The sequence below is a fragment of the Natator depressus genome, chromosome 5 (assembly GCF_965152275.1).
Source record: "Natator depressus isolate rNatDep1 chromosome 5, rNatDep2.hap1, whole genome shotgun sequence".
Classification (NCBI taxonomy): domain Eukaryota; kingdom Metazoa; phylum Chordata; order Testudines; family Cheloniidae; genus Natator; species Natator depressus.
Genome location: NC_134238.1, coordinates 50,995,570 through 51,021,516, shown reverse-complemented (window position 1 = coordinate 51,021,516; position 25,947 = coordinate 50,995,570). Strand labels below are relative to the sequence as shown.

The following is a 25,947-nucleotide window of genomic DNA, read 5'->3' as shown; positions in this document are numbered from 1 at the left end:
AAACAGAAAGCTTTGAATTATTTGGACAGGAAGGTCAGGGGTGGGGAGGCTAGGAGTGATTGGCCCAAGAAATTGGGTCTGGTAACCAAGGAGGGAAATGGGAGAGGGACTGGGAGCCATTGGTGGGTGGAATACTGTCAGACTGGATCAGGACCTGGGGTAAGAGGTGTGACGTGGACTGGAAAACAGCTGAAGGTAAATGGGGGCAGGGAGGAGGGGGACAGACCTGATAGTTTGCAGGGGGAGCACTGAGACTGGCAAGGAGCCAAGGAGGAAGTGGGGGTGGAGACTGAGTTAGGATAAGGAGCATGAGGAGGGAGCTGGGACTGGGAACCATTGTGAGTGAGGAGAGAGAGATCAGAGTGGATGAGGAGCCAATAAGGGAGATCTGGTACTAACTAGGCAAGGAGACGGGACAAGGAGTAAGAAGGAAGAGGGAAGTAGGATTGGCTAGCCAAAGAGACTTGGACTGGGATGAGAAAATCTGAGGAGTGGAGACTGGGATTGGGTAGACCACGAGAACGGGACTGAGTGAAAGAGGAAGGGGTGAGGAAGAGACAGGACTGGGACAAAGACAGGTTGGAGGGAATAGAGCAAAAGGGTCTGTGACCAACAGAGCACACTCCTTTCCAGAGTCTGGAATGGAACACATGATTCTTAATTTCTACAGTTCTTCCGCTGTCAGCAAATGTCTGTGAAACCCATTGTCAAAATGTGTCTCTCATCCCCCTCTAGTCCTGGTCCATGTAAATGGTGACAGCTTACTATGGCTCAGTTACTCCATTAGCTCAAGTGGCAGAGGTCTGTGTGATGGATCTAAAGATTCCAAGTATGCTGAGCACCCATGTGGGTGTCAATATGATGTCACATGATGGAATTTCTGGGGGGGGTTTTTTGCCTGTATAACATTAATCGGGCAACCTTGTGTATACACATTATGATGCAGTCTTTAATTACATGATTACATAATATTTTTTCCACAGCTGTACCTCGTTCAGTGTACACAATGAACTTGCTCTGGGGATAAATCAGGATTCTGTAGTGAAGGAGTCTGTTGTCAGTAGGACCCTTCCTCATTTGCTGCAGAAGTTGGAAGGTGTGTAGTGAGAGAGACAGCAGGGGATTGCAGAAAGAGAAAGGATAGTCTCATGGCTAAGGCCAGTTGAATGCTGCCAAGGAGAGTTGCTCTGTGTCCTCACAGTTTCTTTGTGATGCTGGGCAAGTCACCGAAAATGAAACTTTTCACAGGTGGTGAAAGGAATTGTCTATTGCTCGTTTTTAGGATTCCCAGCTTGAGACCTTGATCTGATTTGCAGAAGTGCTGTGCATTCACAGCTGCAACTGAAGTGAACGGGAGCTGTGCTTTGAACGCAGAGTACTATATGATGATAAGTACTGTGGAAAATCATGCCCTAGGCATCTCAGACTGGCAATCAAAATCAGTGGACACTTTTGACTTTAATCTCTCAGGCCCAAATTTTCAAAGGTATTTAGGTGTTGCTGTGCTCAGCATTGCAACACCTAATTGATTGAGGAGCATAAATCTCATTTTCAAAAGGGATTTAGGCACTTCCAGATTTAGGCTTTCTGGAACTGTCACTTTTTGTGACTTAACTTTTCTTGATCTTAAATTCTTGTGTATATTTTATCATTACATCAGTAAGATTATTTAAAACCAACAATAGAATTTAACTGCCCTTAGAAAATTATCTTGAAAATTTACCAGCCCAAATATAAAATCAACATGCCCACCCTTGTCATGGTCATCCTCAGGAAACGATTAATGATATTGTACTCGCTTGTCAAGATAATTTACTCACTCTGGGCAAAAGTGTGAATATAATTTTGTAAGACTAAGTTAAATGGGTCTATGTTCTGCAATGACAAAAAAAATTAGAGAAAGCTTTTGCAGAGACATAACTCCTGTATTCCTCTTCAGCCAATGTAAACAGATTTTCAGTACATTCTATTCAAGGCAGCTAATAGTAGTCTTCAGGAGCCCAACTGTGAAAACAATACCTAATTACTGAAACAAGAACCATTTCAATTAATATAAGTACAATACATAAAGAAGTAGGTAATTTTCAGCCCTTCATAACATCATATTGTTTTGATTGTCTAATAGAGCTCCGATTACTGTGATAAAAAGTAGGGGTTGATTTTTTCCCCTTGTAATAAAAAGAAAGCCAGTATCATTTTGAAAATACTTGCATCTTGTTGAACTCTGTGGATTTCTAATTTTGTTCCACTTTACTGTCCCACTTATCTGAGCCTTACATTTCAATCAACATCCTTCCTGCTGGAGACAGGTTGGGATACTTCTGTTCTATATGGGTTCTTATACCATACTCATCACCATAGTATCTGAGCACCTTCCAGTGGTTCATTAAGCAATGTGAATAAAATCTATTATATGGTATTTGTTCTCTCATCCTTTCCCCAGGGGGAGAAGCATGCACAGTTAAATGTCTTGTTTTGATAGGTTTTCATGTTTTGTTCAGTTTTTGTTTTTTTAAATATACCTGTTGCTATGTATTTACGTTTGAAAAGGCAAGGTCAAATAAATATACCTTGCACTTGGAGCAGAAGGTGGTGAGGTTTGTGATGGCCCTTAGTTCCTGGTAGAGTTCATTCCAGAGTCTTCAACTGGCCTCCAAGAAAGTTCTGTCTCTCACACAGAAGAGCTTTACCCTTATTGTAGAGAGAGTTCCTTTGTAACAGATGAGCAAAGTTATCAGCTATGGTCCTTATCCCAGAGCTTTGGGGTCTTTTTAGATATTCTGGGCCCAGGCCATGGTGCATGTTGAACATAAACACCAAGAACTTAATCATGATTTGAAATCCTATGATAAGCCTGTGTAGAGAGTACGGGGTGTTGTGTTTGTAGTAGCCTGTGTTGCTAAGGAGATGCACTATAGCATTCTGTACATTCTGTAGTTAGAGTTTCCTAAGTGCTGAAGCCTTCCTGCCCAGGTATATCTCATTACTGAAGTCCAACCAAGATGTGACAGTGCTGTAAATAACAGAGGCTATGTCATCATCCAGGAGGATGGGATAAAATCTACTGACCAATCGGAGAGGATAGAAAGAGTTACTTGCAGATGCTGCTATGTGAGAGTTTAGCATCATTAACGCTTCCAAAAATGCTCCTAAACTACAGATTCAATTGTCAGCTGTGGTGTGTATCTTTAACCAGAGGAGAATGGACCATGACTGTGAACTCTTCAAAATGCTTTCCTCTGCCTACCAGCATCACCTCTATGCTGCTTGAGTTCAGCTTCAGCCAGTTGTTCTTTACAATTAGGAGCCTGTCATTGTCAGTCCCTTTGCTTGGGTTAAGCATACTCCCATTGGATTAAGGCTTCTTAGACACTTTTGAAAATGTGCCCAATGCCTAGGGCTACAATTTTGTCAGGGAGGTCACGGAATCATATATTGACTTCCAGAGACTTCCGTGACTTCCAGAGACTTCCGTGACTTGAGCCCGCAGCACCTGGGAGCTGCAGGGTCCCCCTGCCACCAGTGGTGGCTGGGAACTGCAGCGACCCCGAGCTCCTAGCCGCAGTGAGCAGGGGGCGTGCCCCAGGAGCTTCCAGGCGCCACGGGCAGTGGGGATGCCCCAGAGCTGGGAGCCACAACGGGCTGCTAGGGTGCCCCGGAGCTCCCAGACACCATGGGGGTGGGGGTGCCCCAAGCTTGGAGCCAAGGGTGGTGGGGGGACGCCACAGCTCTGAGCTGGGCCCCCCCGGGGTGGTGTGGGGACCCTGCAGCTCCCCATTTTGTCAAGCATATTTTTAGTAAAAGTCACGGTAATTTTTCTTTATTGCCATTGACCTGTCCGTGACTTTTACTAAATATATGCGTGACAAAATCTTAGTCTTACCAATGCCTCAGTGATATTTCTAGTCTTGGTAAGTTTAGGGAGTGAGAGACCAGAGCACAGAATTAAATCTAGAACTCCCACATGGCAATACAGATCCTAGGCCATCAGGCCTGCTCGCTGTACAGATATTTTAAATAAGGTTTTAAACCTATTTTCTGTTAAATTACATAAGATGAAGAAAGAATAGTATTTATGGTGCTATAATTGCTATATCTTCTTGTACCATAATTACACTTAAACAAAAGTAAACGAAGTAAGATACTTCTCTGAAAAAATTTCCTTGTTATTTAAAAACTCTTGATACACTAGCAGCCTATTATTTAAATCAAGTTTCATTGACTTACTTTCGATAGAATGAAGTCATAAACGTTATGTTGTAAACAAGAAAAGCTAAAATTGAATGGCCAAATTAGTGAATAAATCTGATTAGGATTGTTATGGATTAACTCAAGTCAAGTTATTTTCTTTACATAAATATTTTTTAATCACACTCACAGTATTCTCTTGCAGCCATAGTGTACCACTTATTGTAATAGTCACAGAAAATGAAAAGCATGCAATATGTGGTTCTCTATGGATTATTAGCTAAGCATGATTCAAATATTTGCACACAGTAAATTAGTGAAGTAGTCCATTAGTACTTTATTTAGTAACTTTAGGTTACTTTATAACTTAAATTATTATTGCTGAAAATTAGTGTAAACAATGACCATCAACAGCTACTGATCATAGAGACTAGTTTTAATCTTTGCATATTTTCGTCTATTTTTATGTTGTCTAGAGATGCCTGGGTATACCAAGCAGATAAAAATAAATGTTCTGGCTACTTTTTATTCAACTGGCATTTTTTAATCTGTTTTAATTATTAAGTGTAAAGAGTCACCATAAACTCAGTAACTTGACATAAAACCAAAACTAAGTTTTCTGTTTTTAAAGAGAAGAACTCTTGTATGAAGAGATTAAACCATTTAAATTCTTCCATTTCATCTTCTTATGAAAAGCAGGGAAAGCAAATTGCAAATATTTAAAATGTCAAACAAATGGAAATATGAATGATGAACCACTTGTATTGCATGTAAAAAGAAACTATGGTTTGCAGTGGAACTGTGAAAAGGATCTCTGAATAATTCATCAGAAATAGGTTAAATCAGAATATTTCCATGCAACCCATTTTGTGGTTGTTTATTGATCTGCTTGTTGTAAGTTTTAAGGATATATTTCTTCATACCTTCTTAGACTGAAAAACATATTATGTCAAAGACAATGAAAATCTGTTTTATTTCATTGTTGTGACTTCATTGCTATCTTCTTTAAATTACATCTTCTGTCACGTACATTATGCAGTTTTCATTGTATTTATTTAGATTTTTTTCAGGGCCTAACAGTGGCTTAAGGTCCTTCACAATAATTTAAACAACAAAAAATAATCTTACAATTTCAAGTCAGTAATACACATAATGAACACCATAAGCAAACAATGGCCAAATTGGTCAACATGATAACCCAGACTTAACAGCTGCTTTATCCCCTGGCCTATTAACCCCTTCTCACCCCAAAAACATAAGAGAACAGATGAGCTTTGTAGTGTAAGCCTGTAAGCATAACAAATGGAGCCCTGGCAGACTTGGTGGGTGAGTTCCAAAGTCAAGACCCCTTCTTTTAAACTGGGGTAGTGTCACATAGGGAGAAATGCAGTCCCTTGGGTAACCAGGTCCCAAATCATTTAGGGTTTTGTAAGTTAAAACCAACACACTGAACTACACCCAGAAATGTTATGGTCCATAATCAAATCATGGACGACTTTAATAAAGTTAATTAACTTAATTAAATTAGTTAATTACATTAATTAAATGTGCTTTAAACAGCGTGAAATAAAGAGCTGGTTCCCCCAACCAACAACCTGAACTCCTGCAGCCACAGAACTGAGACCAAACATCTTAACCTTGCCGTACTCTTAGTACAGAATGTCACACAAGATTATCTCTCTCTTCCTTTTCTCCCGTTATCACCACCACCAAAGGAATTCTCTTTTTTTGCCACCACCCCATTCTCAGTATACAATAGGACTGCAGCTGCAGTAGGATACTCAGACAAGAACCAGTATGCACACTAACAGACTTATCTACCCCCTCTCTCCACATCCAGCAAAGCAATGAAAAATTCACTCCTCTTAAACCTCTCTAACTCTGTGGATCCCTCAGCTCTACAGCAATCAACATGCCATCCCTCCCATTCCCTTGATGCCCAGAGTATAAGAAAAATCAGAGCGGACAAAGCAAACATCATACTTATAACACCAACGTAGCCTTTGTAATACCGATAGATGGCTTCTCCAGCTGACCAGAGAACAACCAATTCATCTTCATCTGTGCCTGGACCTCCTTTTTCAACAATAAGGGAGAATTCTTCATCCAAATCCAGAGATGCTTCACCTAGCTGCATGGAGGAAAATAGTCTGTTGACTGCCATGGGCTTTCTGTGTTTTCAGAGTTCAAGCAGGACTGTTACAGTCTAGACAGAACTCTACCTTGAAGTGGTACAGATTTGAAATGGACAAGGTTTTTGTGTTGGGGAAAGGATAAAGAATAAACCCATCATGGGCAAATGTCCCTGCGATTTTAGAGCATCTCTAGCATTTGAAATCACAGGGTTTAGTGGTAACTTTCTAAAAGAGACTCTACCAGGTTAATCTGTGTATCATATATATATATTGATCAAAGTCAAGGCTCTATTGGCTACCCCCCCAGTCTCCAAGTTTCTAAAGGGAATGACTAATGACTTTTCATAGAATCATAGACTTTAAGGTCAGAAGGGACCATTATGATCATCTAGTCTGACCTCCTGCACAACACAGGCCACAGAATCTCACCCACCCTCTCCTGTAACAAATCCCTAACCTATGTCTGAGCTATTGAAGTCCTCAAATCATGGTTTAAAGACTTCAAGGTGCAGAGAATCCTCCAGCAAGTGACCCCCACACTGCAGAAGAAGGTGAAAAACCCCCAAGGCCTCTGCCAATCTGCCCTGGAGGAAAATTCCTTCCCGACCCCAAATATGGCGATCAGCTAAACCCTGAGCATGTGGGCAAGACTCACCAGCCAGACACCCAGGAAAGAATTCTCTGTAGTAACTCAGATCTCACCCCATCTAACATCCCATCACAGGCCATTGGCATATCTACCGCTAATAGTTGAAGATCAATTAGTTGCCAAAATTAGGCTAGCCCATCATATCATCCCTTCCATAAACTTATCAAGCTTAGTCTTGAAGCCAGATAGGTCTTTTGCCCCCACTGCTTCCCTTGGAAGGCTCCAGAACTTCACTCCTCTGATGGTTAGAAACCTTCGACTAATTTCAAGTCTAAACTTCCTGATGGCCAGTTTATATCCATTTGTTCTTGTGTCCACATTGGTACTGAGCTTAAATAATTCTTCTCCCTCCATGGTATTTATCCCTCTGATATATTTATAGAGAGCAATCATATCTCCTCTCAGCCTTCTTTTGGTTAGGCTAAACAAGCCAAGCTCTTTGAGTCTCCTTTCATAAGACAGGTTTTCCATTCCTCGGATCATCCTAGTAGCCCTTCTCTGTTCCAGTTTGAATTCATCTTTCTTAAACATACTAGAAGCTCCTTCCCAGCCTGGTTTTAACAATGTTGATGGACCTATCCTATCAGCCAATGTATCCAGCTTCCTTAGAACACCTGGCTATCAAAATGCCATTTTTAATGCCCATTACTTCTGTTAAGAGGGTCAGCAATGTCAGTGCCTTTGGTGCCTCCAGCCCATATAATAATGCACAACAGAAAAATCATTATGAGACTTCACCCCAGCATAATGCTTAAAATGGTCTCAGATTTTCATCGGCCACCTTCCCTGTTTTCTTCCTCAGACCTAATGTCCATCCAGGAGAGTCCCATTTATGCTCTTTAGATGTGAAAAGGCCCCTTTATTATTACCTGAACAGGACTACATCCTTTAGAAAACTAACAGATTATTTGTTGCCTACTGGAAAACGTGTAAGGGATTACCTATTAGTGAATACTCTTTCACACTGCATTAGGAAGCATCTCGTTATTCTTTAGTCAGAAAACCAGTACTTCTACGGTTAAAGATACACATACACCACTAGGGTACTGCTGCTTCTGTAGCTTGTTTGAGACTGGTCCCAATTGTAGAGATTTTCAAAGCCGCAACACTGAGTTCTGTTCATATTTTCACTGAATACTATTTATTGGATGTAGAATTGCAATATGATGCTTAGTGTGACAAGGCAGTGCTACAATTCATTTTTGCCTAGAACTGCTCCTCTAATGGGGGACCCAGCTTCCTAATCTCCTGCAAGTAGGAATGCACAGACACCCTCAAAGAAGAAAAAAGTGTTATTTACTAATAACTGTTGTTCTTTAAGGGTTGTCTCTGTATAGTCACACTATCCAGCCACCTTTCCCTCTGCCTTGGGAGTTCTTTGTATTTCAGGACTTTGTGGCTTGGGAAAAGGAACAGAGGTGGGCTGCGGGGTAGGCTGTGTTATATAGACAGGGCTGATGAGGACATCCAGTTACCCCCTCCTCCCAATGGATGCAAGTTTTCTATACAATTCTACATCTTAATGCTAGAGGTACCAAATCACATTAATGCACAGAGTCAACCCCCAAAGAAGTTACTAGGAAGTAGCCCCTCTTTATCCACTGCAGTCTGATACAATATCACCCCATCATAGCTCCGTTACTTTTTGGCAGTCCTGCATGAAAATGTTTTGTGACCCAAATCCCTTTGCTAGTGCAGGTAAATATGACTGACTTTTGTGGTCAATTGCAAGAGTAAAGTATTGTAACACCAACCTTGCTGAACATATTACAGAGTCCAGAATCAGGATCTGTGAGCTTACTAAAATAATTCACTGGGCAACAAATGTCAACAGTGCAATCAAGATCAAAGCCTTGTAGCCGTTCTGACTGTACTGTACTTCTTATAGCTTGTGTGCAGACTTTACTCGCCTCTTTGGTCCCTTGTTGGAAAGTAACATACAGTTTAGTTACTAAATATTGTACTGGTTATCATACTTGAGGAACTTATTCTAAAGAGTAGTTTGAACCATTGCAAAATCTGACGTAACTAACTAAATATTTATTTTTTGTTCAGTCTAAAAATGTCAGCATATCTACATGCCATACCCATCAAATTCAGTTTTCTAATGTTCCCAGCATTACACTATACATTTCCTTAAATGGACCTGAAAATATAATGTACATATATACTTAATTTGGTTATTAAATCTAAAAATGACCTTGTTGGCCAGTTAAATTAATAATCATCATAAATTTGTATTCCACCGGGTAGATATTGGCAGATCATTAGGACCTGCAAATGGCTCTTCATGCTTTCTGTGCTCCTAAGAGTGATTTTACAAAAGACTGAAAGTCTTTGATGGTGATTCAGCCCCACACCCTAACAGAATGTACTGCAGGAAAGAAAGCTGCTAGAAATTAAAAGCAATTGAAGTTCTAATACATGACAACAATAACAGTTTGGCTTCCATTTTTGTGATGATCTCCTGCTTGTAAATTGCTGGGAGCTATGTTCCTTACTTGCTTATTCCATTTGTAAGATTTGCAGAGGTAGTTAATTTCATCCTCTGATTCACTTCTTAGAACTACTTTTTCCCCCCTTCCTCTTTTTGTTTTTCCTTTCCAAAAATGTAACCAGAATTATTCTCATTAATCATGGTGGTTATGTGTGGGACTGGTAGAATCATGAGCAGCCATAGTTTTGAAGCTTGGTATGATTTTAAAATTATATTAAGTCTGCTGAAGTTAAAAGTGGTTGAAAATTTCAAATAGACTATATACGTTAACTTTTTCATAGCATATATATATATATATATATATGCATGTGTGAGAGAGATACACACATACATTTATAAATATATATAATATAAACATTAAATATATACATACAATCATGATACATTTAATGGATGAATGTGTGTCAGTCCTCTCCTCAAATAACGTATATTTGTGAACTAAAATTAACCATTTCATGTGTATAAAATGAGACTGTTATTGAATTACAGTTTACTTTTAGAGTAAACAATGAAAATTATATGATATCCAGAGAGTTTACTTTCTGCCGTACCGCATTTTAGTCACAGTAGTTTTTGGTTTTATGCCTACCATGCAATGACAAAGGTTTATTTTTCCTTTGTTCTTTTCAGAGTGCTGCAGCAGCTCCCAGTCCAGTGCTAGGAAACATTCCCCCAGGAGATGGCATGCCAGTAGGTCCTGTACCACCGGGTTTTTTTCAGGTATTCAGAAAAATTATGATTCAGACATTTTAGGGTGTAGAAAAGCTTCAGTTGCATTATTTGAAGCTGTGTAAAAAAGGGCCTATTCTAAATTGTATTATGCATAATGTGGACAATATTTAAAAGATAGTTATTTTTAAGAAAAATATACAGGAGGAAAGCAAGTGACCTCTTTGACTACTACTAATAATTCCATTGAATACAGTGTCACTCCTTCACAACTTCAAAGATAAGAATTTGTGCTATTTTATGGTTAAAGCTTGAAAATTATTTAATATATTTTTATAATAACCTCTTATGAGGAAATGTTAGAATTATACTGATATTTTGATGTGAGAATTGAGTTGTTGTTCATGTCTAGCTGTTTGCAAAGTGGAGCCAGAGGGCCAGATTTTCAAAAGTATTCAGGGGCCTGATGTCAATGGGAGTTAGGCACCTAGGTGCATATGAAAATCTCACCAAGTACATCTGCATGTTTTGATATTTAAATACCTTTGAAATTCTTGCCCCTAGTGCATAACAACAAGCCAAGGAATCAATGCATACTCAGCCTTCCCTTAAGGTTTGATCTGGGTGAAATTATACTTTTGGTGGTTTGGACACTAACAGTGCAGTATGCTTACTTGTGGTAAATAACAAACTGGTATGCAAGGCCAAACTAACAATTTCAGTCCAGGAATGGAGAGCTCATATAAATGATCTATCTGCCTCCTTTCTACCAGGATCCAGTTATTTTTCTCCCCACTGTGCCTGCTATTGCCATGCAGCCCATAGGAGTAAATACAGCTCTAGAGCTGGAGTAACTCCCTAATTTGGCCACAGTGGAGAGACAGACTTTCTACACTTATCCAAGTGTGGAGAGGAATTTTTGGTTCACATATGTGGTCGCCTGCTGAAAAATGAGTAAACCAGGTGTCCAGGGCTGAAGTGTGAGGAGCAGATGAGGATGGGGAAGTTCTCTCCTGTGAAAGACAGGGGTGAAAATTAGGAGAATATGGAGGAGGAGAATATGGAAGAGGATCTTCATCCTCCTTTCCCACTAAAGGCCATGAGATGGGAGTACTAGGTGTGTCTGAAAGGTATAGTTTCACTATGATGGATATTTTTTTTGTAGGCAATCAGAAATCTTTACTGAGCGCTTTTGTTCTGTATGCATGAGTGATACCAGTATGCAGTGTTGTGCAGCCATGTCGGTCCCAGAATATTAGCGAGAGAAGGTAGTTGAGGTAATATGTTTTATTAGACCAACATCTGTTGGTGAGAGACAAGCTTTCGAGCTTACACTTCACATTGAATGGTTCCTTGAAATATGTGTTAACTACTTAAACTAAACTATCTGTTCAAACTTTGTAGTTAACAGTGACACTTCGAGTTAGTTTCCCAGACCTGAAGAAGAGCTCTGTGTAAGAAGCTTGTCTCTGTCACCAACAGAAGTTGGTCCAATAAAAGATATTATCTCACCCACCTTGTCTCTCTGAGTGATAGCGGGTCATCTACATGGAGTTCCTCTTCACACAGTCATAGAGGGAGGAGGAGTTCTGATTGCAGGATTCACCGCCACAAGAAGAGCTACAGAAGTCTTGAACCTGGTCACAAGCATTGTGTTTCACCTGCTAACCCAGAATCTGAGCCAAGTTGTTCAGTGTAGTGGTGAAAGAAATTTTGCAGAAGAAACATCCTGTTTGCAGGTATCATTACAAAATGCCCAGGAGTTGGCAGGAATTATGTTAATTATTTTTAAAAAGCACTTAGCCAATAGATAAAAAGTTACAAGCAGAAATAAAACAAAACAACAACTCCTGTTGTCTTCACAAAGAGCTTCACAGTATTAGCCTCACACCTGAGAAGGAAAAAGATCCATGTTTGTCAATATCTGGATGAATGGCTGACCTTGGTCATCTCTGAAGTGTCAAAATGTGTTGACAGCAAGTTTGAACGACAAATTTTACATACTGTTTTTATATTAAAGAAAAAGAAGCAAAAAAGAAAGCAAAATAATATAAGGATGTCATGCCATCTAGTGGCAGTTGCCCATTCTCTGTATTAGCCGTATTATATGGATGCACTATTTTTAGCTCTGTTGTGCTGTAGCAGAGCTGACCTAATGCTCTGATAGAGCATTATTACAGGAGGAAGAATGAGTGAAAAGAAGTTTCATATTCTTTTCATCCATGGCATTACTATTGACTACAAAAAGTTAAGTGTAAATAGCACTCAGGTAATTAAACTAACTAAAACAAGCTAGGAAATTCAGAGTCAATGATAACTCACATCCTCTTTGCATTTCAAAACAAAAAGCCAGACAATATACATTTAATAAGCAAATAGATTACAAGCTTCCATGGAAGGATATAAAATGTATATTGTTTTTGAAGGGATGGGTTAATAGTCTCCCAGGTAACTACAGTGGGCACGTTTACATCCCCCTGATTCTGGGGATAGCAGGGGGCCAAACCAGCCTACCTGAAAGTTGGAACAGCCACAGCAGTCAGTCATTCTAACCTACACCAGCTAGAACTGTCTCATAGGGGCCATTCTGCCAACCAGGGATCAGCTGAGCATATCATGCTCCAGGTCTGCCCCCTTCCACCTCTAGAATATCCTCTTGCGCACATAGCTGATTCTGACACACACTTTGAACTAGGAATGAGTCAGGAGGGATTGGCTTAACAATAGCATAGGAAGAATCCTCATCTGTCCTTTTAGAGCAACTTTAAAGTCACAGCACTGCTCCAGTGGCACTAAGGGATTTTAGCAAGGCTGAAGATCTGACCCCATTATATATTTAAGTTCATTTTGAAAATATCTGATCTTTTTAAAGTTGTGTCTGGAACTATAAGTCCACTACTATCTTCCTGCTAAGTCCCATGTAGTTTTCTGATTTTCTAGTCCATTGCCTTTATTATCCACCATCCCTGTTGCCCTCCAAACAATCACACACAGTTTAACAATGGCAGCATCCTGCTTAGCCACTTATTTTTCACTATTGAAAAATTCATGCTTTCCCCACTCCCACAGTCTTACCTGTCTGCTTCTCCTTCAAGTACAAAAATTACTCAGAGAAAACAGTTTATGAGTGGTAACTGGGACACCTCTTTTTTCCTTGTTGTGGAGTCTACACAGTCTGCCCTCTTGGCCATAAGTAAAGATGGAGCAGATCAGCTATTGCCTACTTTTCAACTGTGAACAGTGGAAATCTCAGATTCCCAGAAAATCTGTGTTGCCACTGAAACATCAATTGGTATATGGTGGCATTTGTTTTTATTTAGGAGAACAAATAAATATTAGTTAGTACAGCCTTAGGCTACGTCTACACTGCAAGCTAGTGGTATGATTCCTAGCTCTCATAGACACAGTCATATTATCTCTCACATGAGCTAGCATGGTAAAAATAGTATTGTAGCCAGGGTGTAATGAGCAGCAGGAATGGCTGTGCACTGCGCTAGCAGCCCCGAGTACAAACACACCGGAACCCAATAGGTATGTAGTTGGGGCAGCTAGCTCGTGCCTCTGTTGCTACTGCCCATGCTACTGTCACTACACTACTATTTTTAGTACGTTAGTTCAGATAAGAGCTAGCACAGATATAGCTATGTAAGCCGGGAATCATACCCCTAGCTTGTAGTATACACATAGCCTCAGTGATCAACTCTAAAACTCTGCTTGCAAAATAAAAAGTTCTGTATTTTTATACTAAAATATACAAAACATAAAATGTGTACAATAATTATTTTATATGACCCTCAGCATGATTGTTCAGTCACACATTTTCCATGCAGAGAGTTCCATTACAGTCAATGGGATTCCATGGTGGAGTTACAAGAGAAACTGTAAAGAATTGGCCCCTATTAGAACAGGTAAACTTAAGTCTCAGAATTGTTGCTCAGAGCATCACAGATTGTTGAATATTCTTTTCATCAAATGAAAAATCACCACAGGCTTGAATGTAGCAGATAGGTGGAGTTGGAGGCTTTAGCAAGCCGAGAGAAGATCTGAAAATATGAAAATGGATTTTGAGGGAGATTTTATTCCCCCCCATAATTAATGCTTACATTAAGAATATTGGTATACACGATATATGTTTGAAATGTTTGTAGTTATTTGTAGATGTAGTTGCCCCAATTCTACAAAGACTTAAGCCCATTATGACTACTCACATGTGTAAAGTTATGCACATGCTTAATTTTTCACAGAAACAGGACCTTTGTGTCATTGCTCCTGTAACCTCATATTTTATTTTAAAACTATTTTAAGTATGAAAATATAAATGAAACCCATCTTCAGTCTGTAAGTAGAGGATATTAGCACCTCAAAAGGTCTGAAAATAGTGTGGGTGTATGTGTGTGTGTGTGTTCCTCTCTCTCTCTCTCTCTCTCTCTCTCTCTCTCTAAACACCAGAAATAAAGTCAATTTTTAAAAAGATAAAGGTGTCTGCTGGCTTTGATAATGCCATCCTACAGTTATAGTAATGGTATTATTGCGCACAACTATTAAAACAATAGTTAAAACTATTTAAAAAATTTAATTTAAAGAATTAAAACTGCTCAGCTTGAGTAACTAAATATGCTTTGTGCCCATGCTCCCCCCACCACTATACAATCTCAAGCAGCCACAAACCCACTGCTAGTTTTGGAACAGTATTAGGGGAAGGGAAGGCACCTAAATGACAAATGCCTTATAAATATCTATTGAGGGAGTGGAGGCAAAATAAGGCTTGGATTAAATCTTTACCTATGCTGAGCTTTTGACTCTTATGCAGAGGAAAATATATATACCCTTTGGGGTGCACAAGCCGAATATTGACTGTACGTCAAAAGTGGCATTACAGTGTCTTCTGAAGAGTGCTAAGGGGTGCTTGGTTTGGTTTTTTTTGGTTGGTTGTGGGTTGTTTTTTGCTGATGTTTTGTAATTTATAAATGATGCCATTTTCTTCACGGGTGAATCCTGTCCTTGGCATAAATTGACAGTTGTACTTTCCATTGGACTTAAGAGATCAATTTCATATACCAAAATTCTATTGCTGAAGATAATGCTTTTAGCTTCATCATCATCATAATATGATGTATAATATCTGTAGCAGCAATAGTGATTCTTAGTGATTCTTAACTGAGAGATCGCTGAGGCTTTTAGTTTTCACTTGCCAGCATTGCTCCTAGAAATGAATTGTTCATGTGTTGGGTGGGGAATTGCTAATTTTTTCAGAAATGTGTTCTTATTCTCACTGTTTATGTTCAAAATATCTGAATTTTAGAGGCATGGGTAAAAAAAAAAGGGGGTCATGTGATCCTTCCTGACCTTACTAGCTCCAGCTCAAATCATGTTTGGAATGATTAGTTCTATTTTGTGTAATGTTTTCACTCAAAATTAAAGTCACAACTCTTCAACTGATTTAAAATATGTATACTTCATAGTACTTTTTAAATTGTACTGCTTAAGAAATCTCCATTAATTATCATGTACATAGTTCAGCCTCTTCCTCTCCCACTTGCTGGATCTTCTTGAGTGAGAAATAATCATTATATTTGCTGCAAAGGGAGACATATTTGACAACAGTACCATTCCAACAGATCATCTGTTATTGAAATGAGTGTTACTTACCTTCTCAGATTCCTGGTGAAATAACCTCGGTAGCAGCAATAGATCCTGTTTGTAAGATCCTAGAGAAGTATTGTACATAAGTGCAAAGGGGTTTTTGTATGCAGATTACCAGGTGTGTATTCAGAGCACTGCAGTTATTCTTTCTTATTGTGGAATAGGTCCAGTAATTCTTTGATGAGGATAAAGCATTGACCTTAATTGAAAAACTATTATTTGTTCTAGGAGTACTTGTGGCCATTTCCAACACAAATCCAGGTTTTCTCCCCCCCCTCCCCCCGCACAAACCCACTCTCCTGTTGGTAATAGCTTATCTAAAGTGATCACTCTCCTTACAATGTGTATGATAATCAAGGTGGGCCATTTCCAGCACAAATCCAGGGTTTAACAAGAACGTCTGAGGAAAAGTGGGGGGGGGGAGGAGAATAATAAACAAGGGGAAATAGGTTACTTTTTATAATGAATCAACCATAGAGACTGGGAATGGTTGATTCATTATAAAAAGTAACCTATTTCCCCTTGTTTATTATTTCCCTCCCCAGCCCCCCTGTTCCTCAGACGTTCTTGTTAAACCCTGGATTTGTGCTGGAAATGGCCCACCTTGGTTATCATACACATTGTAAGGAGAGTGATCACTTTAGATAAGCTATTACCAGCAGGAGAGTAGGGTGGGGGGAGAGAAAACCTTTTGTAGTGATAAACACCCATTTTTTCATGGTTTGTGTGTATAAAAACATCTTCTGTATTTTCCACAGTATGCATCCGATGAAGTGAGCTGTAGCTCACAAAAGCTTATGCTCAAATAAATTGGTTAGTCTCTAAGGTGCCACAAGTCCTCCTTTTCTTTTTGCGAATACAGACTAACACGGCTGTTACTCTGAAACCTATTATTTGTTCTGATTATTAGTCTTGTTCTGATTATTATTACTGAAGTCTGGAGAAGGGAGCTATAGTCGTTAGATTTTTATTTTTAATTATTTTAAATGTTGCACTCTACATTCTTAACTTGATCAAACTTCTGACTGTTGCCATATTTAAACTTCTAGGGTGGGAGGCCATGTTAGACAGCTCTAAACAAATATAAACAAACTCAAATAATTTTTGAGGGGGACCTCATTTGAAGCACACAGACATATTCCTGTTTATGAAACAGAGACTTAGTCACCAGAGAAGGCCATCAAGAGAAGTTTGCTCACTTATATATGCTGAATGTCTGGTACAAGCCGTTTTATGTAAAAGCTAGTTATTGTGTGATTTACTTGATTTGCCTTACCCAAAGTACAACTCTCAATACTTTTGCCAAAAATAAAGCATAGACCTGTGTAGAGTTTAATAGTTGTTCAAATATGATTGAATGGGAAAGTGCTTTTTATTAAGCATTGATCATAGACTATCTGAGTATAATAAGATAAGCTACATATTTATGCTCATCAGCAGAATGTGCCAGCACAAGTGTGTCATTTGGAGTATTTAGTCTTGGTTAGCACTAAAATGTGTTAATCAAGAGTGTCTTATAAACTGCAATGACAGTGATTGTTGATACAGAACAGAGAGAAAACCAAACAAATTAAAATATGTGACTTGTAAACTAACTCTAGTCAATTCATTTGATACGCATTTTATGTCTCATTCCATTTTCTAAATGAAAGCACTTATCTCCTACCAGTAACAGTTAAAAGCACTTAGCGATCATATTATAATACAAGGAGCCTGAAGGAGGTATATTAAAAAAAAAATTACTTCCTTAACACTTTTCAGTACTGATAGGATAAGAAGTGAAATCAGAAAATTGTATGATAAAATCTTATTTCATGCTTTTGGAATATAACAGTTAACAATTTCAAACTTTTTAACAAGGGATGAGATATTAGTAAAAGACCAAAAATGTGCATATGAAGGAAAGGACTGAGAGGGAAGACAAAAGAGAGAGAACATGGGACATGACAGGTGAATTTAAAATGCAGGAGGAGAGAAGAACCTCGGATTATTTTTTTACCTAGATCATGAATCATCTTACAATTTCAGAACTTGGAATGTATGAATGGTGAGATTCTGTTCTTATGAGAATCCACACTTGACTTATGTTCTAGATGCTAGTAATTTGGACGTTCTTAGTATACCTGCACCTGGAGTAGCAGCTAATAATAAAATAATGTATCTCAATGCCTATGTAAATTAAGGCTGTAATTCCATTTTAGGGCTTCTGGTAATATGCAGTACTCAAGCTTTGTTTGTGAAGATAGCAAAGATAGTTGACTTCTACAAAGCGATTAAAGATTCTAAGTTAACTACGTGTAACTGACACAATTTAAACAAGACAAGCCTTGTCTACCCTGAGTGCTAAATTGTGTTTCACATCATGTTAGAACACTAGGTCATTTCCCAGTGTAGACAGGCCCCCTGTAAGGAGTGCCTTCAGCCTCTCAGAATGTTTAGGTATACAATATAAGAGGATTATTTTAAAGTATGTTACTATTTTTTTTAAAAAAAATTTTAATTGAAAATATAAGAAATAAAACAGTATGTTATTTTAATGTTCATATTATTAAAAAGCTATTTTAATTTGATTTTTTAAGGTAAAACTGGTCTACAATTTAGGAATTATTTGGGGAAATTTGCAGAGCTTCTCCTGCCCATATAGCTGAAATTAATGAGAGTTGCTATAGTTCAACTATAGTTAAACTCCCTCACTCCCTCCCTACAATTATCAACAATAATGCATTAGTGCATTATTCTGGCCACCCACCAAACACACTGCTCACATGCCCCACATTTGTCTCTTGTGATCGTGTAGGCAAAGCTCCTTAGCCACGCATTCTACCAGTAAGAATAGGGGTTACTGCTTCATCTCCTGTTGACGCTCCAAATAAGCTTTGCTACATGGAGTCTCTGAGGGGAGGTGCTGAATCAGCACACTTTCCATCTATTCTGGGCACACCCACTTCCTGGACAGCATCCCTTAGGCTGTGTCTACATAGGGTGAAAAACGTAGTTTTTTTCAATCTGTGTAGTTTAAAATGATTAACGCCCCTCCCCCCCCAACATCCATGGAGAGAGAGTTTTCAGTCAGGTTAGGTTTCAGAGTAGCAGCCGTATTAGTCATGTTAGCTAATCATATTGTAGGCAAGTCTGTCTCTGAAGGCCCGTTCACACTAGGATAAAAGATAGGGATCCTAGGTGCTATGGTAATACAAAATAATAATATATGTCTTAAAGTCTTATAGTAGAGGGGGCACCCTAGGAGGTTCACCTTAACCAGCTAACACATGGTAAAATTAAATTTGCCTTGTCAAGAGTAGAGTTAAATAGTTCATTAGTTAAAACAGTTAGCAATATGTTGTGAAAATGCATCTTTTTATCTTGTGAACAGACCCCAACACTGTCAACTAGGCTAAAACACAACAGCTAACAGGACTGAAGAGGTGTTACATTACATCTACATTGGTGTTTAGGGGAATTTTCAATTATGTTAAGCTAATTGGATTTGAAGAAGTACCTTTTAACACTCGGTAGACAGGGCCCTACTGTTCAGACGGCATTCACCACTTTTTGCCTCCCCACCTCAGGGTAATTGCCATGTAAGAACATAAGAGCTGCCATACTTGATCAGACCAATTGTCCATCTAGCCCAGTATCCTGTCTCTGACAGTGGCCAGTACCAGAGCTTCAGTGGAAATGTACAGAAAACTATGCAATTTTGGAGAGATCAACCCGTCTTTCCCTCTGAGCTTCTTGCAGTCTGACATTTACAGTCGCCCTTGGCATGAGGTAATATCATCCCTAACCATTGTGGCTAATAACTGTTGACGGACGTATCCTCCATGAAGTTATCTAGTTCTTTTTTTAACCAGTTATACTTTTGGCCATCACAGCATCCCATGGCAATGAGTTCCACAGGTTAATTGTACGTTGTGTGAAAAAGTAGTTCCTCTTGTTTGTATTAAACCTGCTGCCTATTAATTTCATCAGGTGACCCCTGTGGGAAAGGGAAAATAACACTTCATTCACTTTTGTTTTTCCACACCATTCATGATTTGAGACCCCTATCATATTCCCCCTTAATCATTCCTTTTGTAAGCTGAACAGCCCTAATCTTTTTAGTCTCTCCTCATATGGAAGCCATTTCATACCCTTGATCATCTTTTCTGCCCTTCTCTGAACCTTTTACATTTCAACTATATCCTTTTTGAGATGGTTTGACCATAACTAAACACAGTATTCAAGGTGTGGGTGCACCATGGATTTATATAGTGGCATTATGATATTTTCTGTCTTATTTTCTATCCCTTTCCTAACATTATTTGCCTTTTTGACCACTGCTGCACACTGAGTTGAAGTTTTGATGATTTCTTTCTTGAGTAGCAACAGCTAATTTAGAACCCGTCATTATATATGTGTAGTTGGGATATTTTTTCCAATCTGCATTACTTTGCACTTCAGTGTTGAATTTCATCTGCCATTTTGTTGCCCAGACACCCAGTTTGAGATCCCCATGTAACTCTTTGAGGTCATCTTTGGATTTAACTATCTTGAATAAATTTGAATTATCTGCAAACTTTGCCACTTCATTGTTCACTCTCCTTTCCAGATAATTAATGAATATGTTGAACAGTTGGGGGATCCCACTGCTTATCTGTCTCCATTGTGAAAACTGACCATTTTTTCCTACCCTTTGTTTCTTATCTTTTAACCAGTTACTGATCCATGAGAGGACCTTCCCTATTATCCTATGACTACTTAGTTTGCTTAAGAGCCTTTGGTGAGAGATCTTGTCAGAGGCTTTCTGAAAATACAAATACAACTAAATTGTCTGGATTTCCCTTATCTACATGCTTGTTGACATCCTCAAAGAATTCTTATTGATTGGTGAGGCATGATTTCCCTTTACAAAAGTTGTGTTGACTCTTCCTCAACAAATAGTGTTCATCTATGTGTCTGATAATTTTGTTCTTTAGTATAGTTTCAGTCAATTTGCCTGGTACTGAAATTAGGCTCATGGCCTATAATTGCCAGGATTGCTTCTCACATCCTTTTTAAAAATTGGTGTTATGTTAGCTGCCTTCCAGTTATCTAGTACAGAGGCTTATTTCAATGATAGGTTACATACTACGGTTAGTAGTCCTGTCATTTCATATTTGAGTTCAATCAAACTCTTGGGTGAATACCATCTGGTCCTGGTGACTCATTACTGTTTAATTTTTCAATTTGTTCTAAAACCTCTACTATTGACCCATTGGTGTGTGACAATACTTCAGATTTGTTCCTAAAAAGAATAGCTGTGATGTGGGTATCTCCCCCATGTCCTCTGCAATGAAGACCAATATAAATAATTCATTTTGTTTTGCTGAAATGGCCTTGTACTTACTGCCACCAGGTGTGTGCTGCCATAAGTGAATGTAGAACCTAGGGTGAATCTCGCCCTATATATTTACCTTTTCTTTTTGAGGTAAGTTTTCTTTTCTTTAACTTTTTTTCTTTTTTCAGGTTATTTTTTACATTAAATTGAACCATACAGCACAGCACATAGGCTATCACAATGGTGGGCAGCCTGCGGCACGTGGGCTGCATGCAGTCCGTCAGGGTAATCCACTGGCAGGCCGCCAGACAGTTCGTTTACATTTGCACGGCCTCCTGTAGCTCCCAGTGGCCGCGGTTCACCCAGCTGCAGGTGGCCGTGCAAAGGTAAACAAACTGTCTGGCAGCCCACCAGCGGATTAACCTGACGGGCCGCATGTTGCCCGCCACTGGGCTATCACATGCATAGAAACTCACACATAAAGATTAAATTTACTTTAAAATCTGTCTGGTTAAACAAGAGTCACATTTCCAGGAATTGAAATTTGAACAACTTATTAAAATAGATAGAAATAAAAGAAGTCCTGTGTTTAACTCCTTCTTTCAGAGGCTTCATCCAATGTTCTGGAGCAGAGAGAAGGAATCCAGAAATTACATAGAGGTGCCCTTTAAAAACCAAGTGGAATCATGGTAGTTTTCTAATGGGTTCTCTGACCACAATTTTCAAACCTGGATACCTAATGTTAGGCCCCTGAATCCAAATGTAGGCCCCTAAAGAAGAGTGGCCTGATTTTCAGAGATACTGAGCTTGCAATTCCCATTGGTTTCAGTAGGATTGTGGATACCCATCATTACTGAAAATCAGGCTACCTATATTTAGGTGCCTAAATATTGCAAATTTTGCAATTTATTTGCACATTTTTGTCATTAAATATGAAAACATGAGTAAAAAGAAGTAACAGCAGTATCCAAATATTTAACCTTTAATTTAACCTCACTTGGGAATAAACAAATTCTAATCCCAGTATTCAGAAAGGATGTTGATTTAAATAAAAGAGGTTTCTTGAGAGCCAGGCCACTTGCTGGATTATCATCTGTAGGAATTAACCTAAGCGCTGGTTGCTAGGCACAAGAAATCTTGAACATTTTATATTTCAAAATCAAGCAGGCTAAAGCTTAACAGCAAACAGAACAAAAATAGCTAGTAGTAACAATAAGCAGTTAAAGATGCCAGAGTCTCTATGTCATCTTCATCCTGTTGGATATTGTTTGTGGAATCCAACTTTTGTAACTTGTCAAAAAGTCATGCTGAATCATTATCACTTTTCCTGACTGTCTGAACCAGAATGTAACCAGGAAAAGTGCTGCTGTTTCAACATATGCTTTTTCAAAGGCTTTCCTAATAGAAACACATTCTCTCCTTTTCTGATTGTTTTTCCTGGGCTTTAGAATGAGAAGAATGAAATTTGGAAGACTGATTTTTTTTAAATAGAATGTATCTTTTGCTCCCCTACCAGCTGTTGGAATTGTTTCTTTGTCATGAATGTCTGTAACAGAAAAATAATATTTGTTTCCTGCACCCTGTTTAGGGTTTTTCAATACAGACTTTTTTTTAAACCTGCAGTCATTATAATGGGATCTTCTATTTTGTCCAGCTGCATAACATTAAAACCACTGTACAGTCATTTGCTCCAGCCATTTCAGTGAGCTCAGTAAGTCCAACACTTCCAGCTCAGCTTTTGTTCTCCAGAATTTCCACTCTGTTGGTCTGAGAGACCCTGAGGGAAAGGCTTGTGGAAGGGAAGGTTTTGCCCTGATTATTGCAGGGATAGTCTTCTCTTTGTTCAAATATTCACAATTTAAAGAATGCTTTAGGCTCTTCAGCTGCTTCTGGAATTACAGGTGTTATTAGTTGCCAAAATCAGTCTTTTATCATCTTTTTCCTTAGACATTTGCTCCCTTTCCTTTCAGATCTAGACTTTGCTACCATGATCCCTGCTTTCTGACTTCTAGATGTGAATAATTCAATGTGTTCTACCTATGGTTGTGTTTGAAGACAGCTTGAAAGTTACAGCTGGTGAAGATTTCATGGGCTGTTGTGCTTGAAAATGTAATCATGAGGAATTGTAATAGCACTCCCCCTGATCTCTGGTCACAGCATTGCACAGGAGCATTGTCTCTGGCACTCCCTACTAGGCTCTCCCTCATCCCTGTGATGGCCTTTTCCAGCCTTTGTCTTCTGCTGAGTTCCTCCAGGTGTTCTGTGGCTTGGCCCTCTAATCAACTCGCATGAAAGTCTAAACCACTTCCACTGGAACATGAACAAATCCAAATGAATCTTAAAACTTATACCCCTTCCGCCTCTTTCAGACTCCACTTTAGTTCCTTTGTTGGCCCTACCTCAGGCTTCCCCTGCAGGAACCTAACCTGCTCCCGTAGTATTCTTCCTCTGTTGTTTCCTGTCTGCTAAACCCTATCCCAGGGCTTCTCTCTGCCAGAGAGATCTGTTTCCTCTGCAGTCTCTCCTCCACTGAGCTTCTTCAGTCTACCTATAAGTCATAACTCCACCTCCTCCAGCCAGAAGGCAGTTAATTAATCACCCCCCAGATGCAGAGCATGACTAATTGGGATTCTTTTCCTTGCCTTTCAGGTGATGGGGGTTAAGCCCCAACACTGGAATGTTAGATCTGTTTTCTGATGTTTGCATTGGCTTCCTGTTTACTTCTGGGTGCAATTTAAGGAGTTGACTTCCATATATTAATTCCTAACTGGTTTGCTTCCCAGCAATCTTAAAGACTATCTCTTTCCTATGTACTACAATGGCAGCTGAGGTCCAGTGGACACTCAGCTAACACCAAGTGATGGTGAACCAAGGTTTGTTGGATGGGGTAGGTAGACTGGCGTGTGGGGAGGAAGGGTTGCATTACATGAGGTATGTGAGCAGAGCTCAGTAATTTAGATAATGTAGTTCAGATAAGACTCCAGACCTCTAGACACATATGTGAACCAAACCTGAAATCCAAATCCTCTGTCACTATTATAAACCTTATATTCTTTAAAATGAAAATGTAAAAAGATAAAGTACTTGACATTTTGTATTATTCTGTTATTATGTATCTCTCAACTCTTCCTAGAGTATTTTATTTTATATTCCAGGCTTTTTAACTTCCCTTTTATCCAGTCAAAAAGTTCCATTTTTGATGATGTAATCTTAATAGTTTATCATTTTACAAATGCTGTGCATAGAGTTGTTTATATTCTGCTTACACAATAGCTGTATTAAAAATTTTAAGAAATGCAGCTTGGTACTAATCTTCAGAAAAGAGTTTTAATATATATATAGTTTTGCTAAGTGCTGCAGACTAATGTACTAAATATTGTTGTCAAAGTATATAAGATGAGCTCCTGAGATTTGAGGATCACAGAAACTATATATGTAGTTACTACATAAAACATTTCTGAACTAAATTGAATTCTTTGGTTATGTTCCTTTTTTCATAGCCTTTTATGTCCCCTCGATACCCTGGAGGTCCAAGGCCACCTTTAAGAATACCCAATCAGGTAAGAGCCTTATATCAAGGACACACATTTATGGGCCGTGGTTTTCAATCTTTTTTCATTTGCAGACCCATAAAAAATTTCGAATGGAGGTGTGGATTTCTTTGAAAATCTTAGACATAGTCTGTGGACCTACAGGGTTTGCAGACCACAGGTTGAAAACCACTGTTTTAAGGAATATGGTATAGTGGTTAATAGGGGGACTCCTGAGTCCCATTTCTGATTGTTCCATCAACTACTAACTTCTGTAATTTCTAATTCATTTAATCTTTGTCTGCCCCTTTTTGCCCAGCTGTAAAAGGGTATATTGATATGTACGACATAGGAGAGGTGGGTAGCTTAATTAAAGTTTATTAACTGCTTTCTGATCTGTACATGGAAGGGACTATATCAGAGGTGGGCAAACTATGGCCCACGGGCCAAATTTGGCCTGCGGGACCCTCCTGCCCAGCCCTGAGCTCCTGGCCCGGGAGGCTAGCACCCGGCCCCTCCCCTGCTATTCCCCCTCCCCCGCAGCCTCAGCTCACTGTGCCGCCGGCACAATGCTCTGGGCAGGGGGGCTGCGAGCTCCTGGGGCAGTGCAGCTGCAGAGCCCAGCCTACCCCGGTGCTCTGTGCTGCACGGCTGTAGTGTCGCCAGCCACCAGTGTTCCAGGCAGCATGGTAAGGGGGCAGGGAGTGGGGGGATTGGATAGAGGGCAGGAGAGTTCGAGGGGGTGGTCAGGGGCCAGGGGTGTGGATAGGGATCGGGGCGGTCAGAGGGCAGGAAACAGGGTGATTGAATGGGGGCAGGGGTCCTGGGAGGGCAGTCAGGAAGGAGAGGAGGGGTTGGATGGGGTAGCAGGGGGCAGTCAGGATCAGGGATTCCGGGGGTGGTCAGGGGACAGGGAGAAGGGGTGGTTGGATGGGGCAGGGGTCCTGGGGGGCAATCAGGAATGAGAGGAAGGGTTGGATCGGGCTGTGGGGGGAAGTCAATGGCGGGAGGTCTGGGGGCAGTCAGGGAGCAGGGGGTGGTGGATGGGACAGGAGTCCTGGGGGGGCTGTCAGAGGGCGAGAAGCGGGGGGGGGGTCAGATAGGGGTTGGGGGCCGGGCCATGCCCGGCTGTCTGGGGCGGCACAGCCTCCCCTAACTGGCCCTCCATACAATTTTGGAAACCCCATGTGGCCCTCAGCCCAAAAAGTTGGCCCACCGCTGGACTATATACTGTAAGTGAAAAGTTATCATTGCTTTAAACATTTGTTATAAGTATACTGTAATTCAGTATAAAATAAATTCCTGATTGCTGTACCTTACAATAATATGTTACTCAA

The 25,947-nt window shown here is 39.7% G+C and overlaps 1 protein-coding gene across 2 annotated transcripts in view; it reads left to right on the top strand.

Annotated features, from left to right (window-relative positions):
* The window catches only part of SSBP2 (single stranded DNA binding protein 2), a 271,926-nt gene that overhangs the window by 186,659 nt on the left and 59,320 nt on the right, over window positions 1-25,947 (top strand). For both annotated transcript variants that reach the window (XM_074952804.1, XM_074952803.1), the window contains exons 5-6: window positions 10,100-10,189; window positions 24,581-24,640. In XM_074952804.1, coding sequence (XP_074808905.1) covers window positions 10,100-10,189; window positions 24,581-24,640 — 150 coding nt within the window. The remainder of the gene's footprint in view (window positions 1-10,099; window positions 10,190-24,580; window positions 24,641-25,947) is intronic.